The sequence below is a fragment of the Sprattus sprattus genome, assembly GCF_963457725.1.
Source record: "Sprattus sprattus genome assembly, chromosome: 3".
Lineage (NCBI taxonomy): Eukaryota > Metazoa > Chordata > Actinopteri > Clupeiformes > Clupeidae > Sprattus > Sprattus sprattus.
In genome coordinates, this window is record NC_137922.1 from 60,112,463 (window position 1) to 60,122,462 (window position 10,000).

The 10,000-nt window shown below is 46.5% G+C and overlaps 2 protein-coding genes across 2 annotated transcripts in view; both read right to left on the minus strand.

The window, feature by feature from the left end:
* LOC308362048 (1-phosphatidylinositol 4,5-bisphosphate phosphodiesterase epsilon-1-like) overlaps nt 1–1,614 on the minus strand; it is a gene marked incomplete at both ends in the record, with an annotated part of 20,688 nt that extends 19,074 nt beyond the window's left edge. Inside the window, one exon of the mRNA XM_080834539.1 lies at nt 1,578–1,614. Within this exon, the coding sequence (XP_080690665.1) occupies nt 1,578–1,614 (37 nt within the window). The remainder of the gene's footprint in view (nt 1–1,577) is intronic.
* Nucleotides 1–10,000, minus strand: part of LOC308362930 (1-phosphatidylinositol 4,5-bisphosphate phosphodiesterase epsilon-1-like) — a gene marked incomplete at its 5' end in the record, with an annotated part of 107,274 nt that overhangs the window by 65,353 nt on the left and 31,921 nt on the right. Inside the window, one exon of the mRNA XM_080835656.1 lies at nt 7,768–8,050. Coding sequence (XP_080691782.1) covers nt 7,768–8,050 — 283 coding nt within the window. The remainder of the gene's footprint in view (nt 1–7,767; nt 8,051–10,000) is intronic.

Sequence of the window (10,000 nt, forward strand, 5' to 3'; positions counted from 1 at the left end):
AGACAGAGAGGAAGAGAGGTGGGAAAGAGGTGAGAGAGAGAGAGAGAGAGAGAGAGAGAGAGGGGTAGAGAGAGAGGGAGAGAGAGAGAGGGGTAGAGAGAGAGGGAGAGAGAGAGAAGGAGAGAGAGAGAGAGAGAGAGAGAGAGAGAGGGGTAGAGAGAGAGAGGGAGAGAGAGAGAAGGAGAGAGAGAGAGAGAGAGGGGTAGAGAGAGAGAGGGAGAGAGAGAGAAGGAGAGAGAGAGCAGGAAATGGGTGTTCGGACAAAAGAAAGAAAGAAAGAAAGAAAGAAAGAAAGAAAGAAAGAAAGAAAGAAGAGGCTGTTGTTGACGCTGGACGTCTGCCACCATTCAAGCCACTATTTATGGTCTGTAGATTGACCTTGAGAATAAACTGTAGCAAGTCACACACGAACGCAAGCACAGGTGCACACACACACACACACACAGAGACACACACACACACAGACACACACAGACACACACATTCACAGACACACACACACACAAACACAGACAGACACACCCACAGACACACACACACACACACACCCACATCCGTGCACCTGCCCAACAACAAACACCACAGATTTACATGGCGTGGCGCAACAAGACTATCGCTTGCAAAGCTGATGCAAAGGTGGTAGCTCCAGATCAGCATTCAGTAGTTCAACATCATCAAGTACATTAGACCTCCACGTGAACATGAGAAACACACCTGTCCACACACACACACACACACACACACACACACACACACACACACACACACACATACCCACACACACACACACACACACACACACACACACACGTCTTCTCACAGCCAGTTTGCCTCCCTCAGCAGGTGCCCAAAGCATATCCCAAATCAAAACTAAACCAAAATAAAACAATAAAATAATACTTTCATTATACTGTGAAACAAGAAGAGTGTATCATCTCATATACTATTATAATATAATATCTCTCCACGGAAACCCTCATTGTTTTAATTACACTCGTCCTCTGAAACATTGCCACCGTAGCCTAGTGACTGACGTGTCGGTGTTTAGATTTAGCCTGATTCTATCATGGGCGCCAAAGCACCTGTTTACCAATATACACACAGACACACACACACACACACACACACACACACACACACACACACACACACACACACACACACACACAATCTTTAGCCCCTCAACTCCTCCGTTCAACATCACAGGGTACCGCGGAGCAGCAGCTGGAGTCCTGCCCTTAAAAATAACACTGTCATACACACACACACACACACACACACACACACACACACACACACACACACACACACACACACACACACAGCCTTGCCAGACAGCCAGCCCTTGCAAGAGTCCCTATGCAACTACAGTAGGGCTTTAACACATAGCGAAATGATTTGTAATTAAGGACAAAATAAGAGGCAACTCTCTCTCCCCCGACTTCTGACACACACACACACACACACACTCATCACCTCCTCACTTCCAGTACACACACTTTCAAAAAACTGTGAGCCCCTAACACACAAATGACTTAAATGACAAACCAGATATAAGACTAAGAGATATTACTTACTGAGCAGCCTGTAGTCCGTTCTGTTTGAATGCTTCATGATCAGTGTGTGTGTGTGTGTGTGTGTGTGTGTGTGTGTGTGTGTGTGTGTGTGTGTTCCAGAGTGTAAGAGCAGCGATGGTGCTACCGGCGGCTCAAGCGCTTACACCGCACTGCTGAGACGCACACTCATCTCTGTCTGAGCAGCTGCATCTGAGAGCCTCTCACCCTCTCTCTCTTAGACACACACACACACACACACTAGCACGCGTGCGCACACACACACACACACACTCATGCCTCTCCATGCTCCCGCATTTCCATCACCCCCGGAGACACGATACATACCTTTGAGGATCTAACACACACACACACACACACACACACACACACACACAGAGGCACACACACCAGTGTTGGGTTTCGTGGGATGACATGAGATGACAGCAGAGAGCAGAGCCAAGTTCCAGCTCCAGCAGGAGGAAGTCATTCCTTGCGATCCTCACAAGCCCATCCTGCTCATGCAGGGACCGGGAACACACACACACACGCACACACACACACACACACACACATACAATGCCCTGACAGGGTAACAAGAGTTACAATAGAGCTCAGATTGCCAGCATTTGCAGAGGTCTGATTGCACCAGTGAGGTGTCCACTGTGTTCATACGTGCTTGTCCTGGGAATAGAATGAGGGGAGCAACAGGTAGAAGTAGATCATATCAGCAGACACACACACACACACACACACACACACACACACACACACACACACACACACACACCTCTCACTAGGTAAAGACTGGAACTGAAATCTGCAGGCTTATTATGGCGACAGCCAGCTTTCATCTGTTTCTCATTCTTTTCTACTCACAGACTTCTCCCCAAATCTGTCAATCATCTTTCTCTGTTTCTCGCTTTCTTTTTTGTGTTTATGTGTGTGTGTGTTTTTGTGTGTGTGTGTGTGTTTGTGTGTTTGTGTATTTGTGTGTGTGTGTGTGTGTGTGTTTGTTTGTGTGTTTGTGTATTTGTGTGTGTGTGTATGTATATGTGTGTGTGTGTGTGTGTGTGTGTGTGTTTATGTGTGTGTGTGTGTGTGTGTGTGTATGTGTGTGTGTGTGTTTATGTGTGTGTGTGTGTGTATATGTGTGTGTGTGTGTGTGTCAGATGGAACATGTACTGATCCTTACACCCCCGCTGGCCTCACCTCTCTGCTCCATCCGCACCTGTTCTATCTCTCGGCCCAGACGGAGTGGAGCTGTCACCCCACACACACACACACACACACACACACACACACACACACACACACACACACACACACGTCGCCCCATATTTCAGCATGGCTGAGACTGTAAACACTGCCGCCTCTGACTCAGTCGAGGCAACACACACTCTCTCACACAGACAGACAGACAGACACACACACACGCACACACACACACACACGCACACACACACACACTACTTCTGACAGTGGGGCGGCATGCTTGAGATTGTTTGCTGGGGGGGGGGGGGGGGGGGGGGTGTTGGTGAAGTGGGGGGTTGTTGACCTCCTTTTCTGTTCCTTCTCTGCATGCTACATCGCGTCTGCAATCCTTGACCCAACTTTGACCCACGCCCACGAACCATCATTTATCATAATACACACACACACACACACACACACACACACACACACACACACACACACACACACACACACACACACACACACACACACACACACACACACACACACACACACACACACACACACACACACACACACACACACACACACACACACACACACACACACACACACACACACACACACACACACACACACACAGCGCTCGTCCAGAACCTTCATTTATCAAAAGCACAACAATGCGGGACGGAGGCTTAACCGGTTGACTCAGCCAAGCCAATTGGGACCGCATCTATCATTGAGAGGAACCACACACACACACACACACACACACACACACACACACACACACACACACACACACACACACACACACACACACACACAATTACTGTACTCTTCTGAAACATCAAAAACATCTTTTGGACGGGAGTACAATTAGGCTAGAAAAACAAATCGTTATCTCTTCTCAAGCAGGGTTTTGCCTCCAATATTATTAGTATTATTTGAACCAGGAGGCGGGGCCTGGCTCACAGGCTGAGAGGTAATTATGAAGTGTCACCGAGTCGCTTCCAGACTGTGAACCACACACACACACACACACACACACACACACACACACACACACACACACACACACACACACACACACACAGAGAGAGAGAGAGAGTCACCGAGTCATCTCCAGACTTTGAACTATGCAGAGCAGAAACACCTCGCACTAACACTAACCAGGCTACGTCTACGGGCCGTTCTTCCGAAGTTCCAGACTTCCCGGTACTTTTAGCCATAGATTTCCAATCTCCTCCGGAGCCTCGTCCTCCAGAAGAGTTTGGAGGGGTTTGGAAATTTCAAATCCCAGATTCACCTGATATGACATGAAGCAGCGTCTTAAGTTATTATTAACCATGGGGAGACGGGAAGACTGTGTGTGTGTGTGTGTGTGTGTGTGAGACGGGAAGAGTGTGAGGGACATCAACAGGCTGTTCTAATTGAAAGGATGTCGTTTGTCACCTTAGTGACAGCAGATAATGGAGTGGAGGCAGGCCGGATAATCTTGCTCTTTATACTGCCTAACCGCTCTGCACACACACACACACACACACACACACACACACACACACACACACGTCCTCAGGTCCTAATACTGCGTAACGGCCCTGCACACACACACACACACACACACACACACACACGTCCTCAGCTCCTCATAGTGCATGTCGGCCCTCCACAGCGCTCCAACTCAATGACTTCATTTCCTGCTGTCCCCACAGAGTATACCTAGTGAGACTCCACTGTGTGTGTGTGTGTGTGTGTGTGTGTGTGTGTGTGTGTGTGTGTGTGTGTGTGACATACTGAGAAGACGTCCTCAGCCGAGGATCCCATTTGAAATGAAATGAATAGAGATAAGAAGCACTTCTGAGACACTCAAACATTGTTCTCATTGTGTGTGTGCGTGTGTGTGCGTGTGTGTGTGTGTGTGTGTGTGTGCGTGTACAAGTGTGCGTATGTGTGTGTGTGTGTTTGTGTGCACAAGTGTGTGTGTGTTTGTGAGCCATGACTTCAAAAGCCTCACGGCACCTTTAAACTGAACTGGTGAAACATCACTTCACATCAATGAGGCTTTCGTCCTTATTGATCTCCGATGTCCACTGATTGATTATCCCAATGATTGATTATCCCAAAGCATACTTCATCTGATCAAACACCTCCTATGACTGGTAATGCTAAAGAAAATGGTAATGTGTGGGGGGTAACTTTAGGTCATAAGTTACCAATTGCATTCATTACCTTTTGCCCCTGTATGTTTGTTTGTTTGTTTGTTTGTTTGTTAGCAGGATTACGCAGAAACGCATGGACCGATTTCCATCAAACTTTGTGGGGAGATTGGGTAATATAATGGCAATAATTGATTAGATTTTCAGATGTCAAGGTCAAAGGTCACAAGGCGGAGGTTTGCATTCTCTGAATGCTCCCATTCTTGTTCATCTTGCTCTACTTCTTTTATTGGCATTTATTAATTTATCTTGTCCTTTATCCTCTTCATCTTCTTTCATTACATTTGAAGAAGAACCAGAATCCAGTTTCCCTTTTCATTCAAACAGGACTTCAGCCCAATGTCAACCTGATCTCAGATTCTGAGATGACCCACAGGTAATACAAAAAAAAAAGAAAAGGGGAAAAAAAGAAAGTAACTTCATCGCTCTTCACAACTAAAGAATGTTCCTTTAATCATAGCCTGGCCTGGTTGCATCCTCTTTTGATTGATAGATAGATAGATAGATAGATAGATAGATAGATAGATAGATGTATACTTTATTAATCCCGAGGGATTGTGGCGCGTTCTTTAGAATCACGGCGATGTGTCACCACGGCGATGTGTCACCACGGTGATGTGTCACGGTGTCCTAGAGACTCTGGGCCCAGACGCCGTGTCACCTCCCCCCCCCCCCCAGATGCCTCAGCGAGCCGCCTGGGGAGGGATTGGCTTACGCCGCAGATTATCGACAACAGGGGCTCACGTCGGAAGAACAGCCAGGAAAGTCAAGGTTGGAGAGAGAGAGAGAGAGAGAGAGAGAGAGAGAGAGAGAGAGATGGAGAGAGGGTGTGAGACGGGGAGAGAGAGAATTTAGTGTGAGAGAATGAGAAAGCGAGGGAGAGAGAGAGAGAGAGAGAGAGATTGAGGAAAAGAGCGAGGGAGGGAGTGAGAGGGTTGGAGAGAGAGCGAGAGAGAGAGAGAGAGAGAGGGAGGGAGAGAGAGAGGGAGGGAGAATTTAAGGTGAGAGAGCGAGAGAAAGAGAGGGGCAAGGAGAGGGGGAGAGAGAATTTAAGGTGAGAGAGCGAGAGAAAGAGAGAAAGAGAGAGGGAAGGAGGGCTGTGAGAAATGTTTGGCTGACCAAGTAATGAGTCCAGCCAGAGGAGTGTGAGAGGAGGGTGATATGAGGGAAGGGTTACAGCAGCTGAGGTGACCGCTAAGGTTGGTGGAGAGGCGGAACAAACACATTTATCAGAATATTTCCCTCATCCACAGAAAGACCCGATCTATCCACTTGGAGAAGGCTTCACACACACACTCGCTCTCTCACACACACACACACACACACACACACACACACACACACACACACACACACACACAGGGTAGATTATAGGTAGAGTATCAGACTCATATTCTGACTCGAATTATGAGTGTGACATCTTCAGGCTACATTCTTTGCCCTTCCTGTAAAGTCTTCCCTTGTGCTAAAGCAACTCGTATCATATGAACTAATATACGTCTTACATGAACTGACATATATGTTTGATGAACCGATACACATCAATGCAACCTGCTGGTTTAATCACTACGATGAATTTCAATTCCAGATGTCTGACACCAACCAATGAGGGAAGGGCACACACTGCAGCTGGAATCATGCAAAGGTTCACAATCAGCCAAAAACAGATTCCCATTACATCTAAAGAAGCAGAAAAATACCCACTAAATACTTGACCACTATATTCATTAAAAACACATTATAGGTATAAATTAGGATGATCTATTAGCAGGAAGTAAATATAGTATTTATAATTATGTTATCATTCGTGTATAGTCACCTGTAACTATATATCGTTGTATTTTTGTTAGATTATAATGAGCCATTTGTATCAACACAGGCAGCGGATCCTCTTCCACGGAGTCATGCCATGTTGCGCCCAGAACAGTAAAACACTAAACACTGCCACTAGAGAGGACCTTCACACACACACACACACACACACACACACACAGAGGGCCTTCACACTGGCACTAGAGAGAGAGAGAGTGAGAAAGAAAGAGAGAGAGAGAGAGAGACAGAGAGGGACTTTATGGCACCTGACAGCCACCGTAGCTTCCCCTACTATCTTTAAAAATGAGAGGTATTCAACTAGTTGTAATCTGCAGCCTCACCACTAGATGGCACTAAATCCAACATACTGTACCTTTAAACGTTCCATAAAACAGCTAAGGTTGGACCCCATTAGCAGCCTTCCAACGACTGTTATGAGAGAGAAAGTATATATATATGCACACACACACACACACACACACACACACACACACACACACACACACACACACACACACACACACACACACACACACACACACACACACACGTATATATATATATATATATATATATGCAAACATGCGATCACATGGCGGCCTCTTAATTCAATTCAACTCACACACGCCTCTCTAAACTATTTTCTCACGAGTACATTCAAGCAGAGAGGTATTGAACCCACCAATTCCTTGAAGCAGCAAATGGTTAGCAAGTTTGATATCTTCTGCTGAGTATGAACTATGAACTCTTTCTGGGCAGTAAAGCCCTGTGTGTAACTGTATAACTGTGGGTTTGTGTGTTGGGGTATCACACTCCTCTTACCCTTGGGCATTGGTCGACACACACACACACACACACACACACACACACACACACACACACACACACACACACACACACACACACACACACACACACACACACACACACACGTGTGTAACCGTATGGCTGTGGGTTTGTGTTTTGGGCGATCCCACTCCTCTTACCCTTGGGCATGGGTCGACCCACGGAGCTGGCCGGTGTTCCCGGTATTCCCGAGGTGCCGCCCGGCATGGCACTCCGAGTTGCGAGCGCAGCGGCGGCCTCCAGCAGCGCGGCGCAGACGGTGGTGTACAGGCGGGTGCGGCTCAGGCAGGCGCGGAACTCAACGGCGTGACCACCCGCGTCTCCAGGGAAACGACCCCACGCATCAGCAGCCCAGGGCAGGGTCAGCAGTCTGGCGGAGAGGAGCAGGTCTGGGGGTTGACTCAGGGTCAGCACGTGGTCAAGCTGGGTGGACACAGAAGACAAGAGGCAAGCAAGGTAAAGGCCACTGAATTAAAAGCATAACAAAAAACAATTACATTTACATTTTAGTCGTTTAGCTGACGGCGCTTTTGTCCAAAGCGACGTACAAGGGAGAGAACAGTCAAGCCAAGAGTAATAAAACCTTTTTTTTCAAGAAATAGAAAACGACATAAAAAAAAAAAAAAAAAAAAATATTTCTTTCTAAGTAACAACACATGAAAACATAAAATGTGACGGATTCAAGTTTTACAAAGAAATCTCCCTTCACCCCTCCCACGGCCCAGACAGCAACCCTAAAATAAAGACAAATCATAGTCTGTACACATACATAAACATATATGTATATACATTGAAGAAAAGAATAACTAAAAAAAATAACAAAAATTATAAATAATACATAAAAAAAAGGGGGGGGGGGGGGGGGGGTTCTCTGGATTCCTAGATTATGGATGTTTGTAATATTAGGCTGTGTGTGTGTGTGTGTACTGGGGCACGGGCTTCAGACTTAAGATACTAGTAGGGGAGTAAAATTGTGTGCATCTACTTATTAGTAGTGTGGCGCTTTAGCATGCAAATTAATGGGAAAACTTTTAGATATCGGCCCTAAAAATCGGCCAAAAAAAATCGGCAGCCCATATCGGCTATCGGTTAACCCTGACCTCTAAGTATCGGCATCGGCATCGGTTATAGAAAAACCATATCGGTCGACCTCTACTTCGCAGCGTAATCTTTTTCACACGGTGTGTCCGGGGGAGCTCATATAACAACGAGCTTAAAAGCTAATCTGAAGCATGGTGAAGCAAACAAAACACACGCGCACGAGCACGCACACACACACACACACACACACACACACACACGCGCACGCGCACGCACACACAGGCACATACAGGCAAACACAGGCAAACACAGGCACACACAGGCATACACACACACACACACACACACACACACACACATTCAGATGTGACTCCTCACACCACTCTTCCCTTAGTGTCCTATGATTCCTGGGGTTGTTTTAGAAATGTGATGCCAACCATCTGAATGCCAACCCAAAGTGAGCGTGGGGTGCACTTTAAGCCACTGAAGGTGACCCCGACAACCTGATGGCACTCACAGCGGTGACACACACCATGTCAGTGCCATCTTATCACAAGCTGTCAGAGAATGAGTGACGTGCTGTCAGTGGAGTGGCAGGTGGAGAAAAGAGGCTATTTTTCCTCCTGATGGGAAAGCCCCTGGTCACCAAGGCAACGCTGCCCAGTCACGTCCGCTCCCTGACAGAACTGTCACACACAGCTGTTCTCTCTCCGACCCAGTTCTAGAATCTTGAGTCTGCAAGAGCAGTACGAGGGAAAGGCGCGAATAATCGAGTACTCGCAAGTAACAGCAATGACAAACGCGACAACACAATACATGCGTGAATGAACATTTATCGAATATATATTTATTCACCTGTTTGTTCCGGTTAAACGACTTACTTTTTTAGGGGGGGATTTATTTATTTTTTCTCTTCTAATTTCACCGAGGAAAAAAGTTAAACTGTCACACACTAAACACTTGATTGACATTTTGGGTCACAGATAAAAACGAAATAGAAAGCAAAGTCAAATGCAAACAAAACTGAATTTGTATAATAATGTGTATAATGCTGATACGATTATAAAAACGTAAATACATATAAATATAAATATATGAACTCGTATCGATATAAAAATGATTTTAAATGACTAACAAGGATGAACAATTCAAACTAGAATGTAGGCCAACTGCCTGACTGCTGTTCCAGAACCAAACTCCTCTCTGGGCAGCTCTGGTCCCCGGGTGCCGTCATTAACCCAGTGTGTGTGTGTGTGTGTGTGTGTGTGTGTGTGTGTGTGTGTGTGTGTGTGTGTGTGTGTGTGTGTGTGGTGTGTGTGTGTGGTGTGTGCG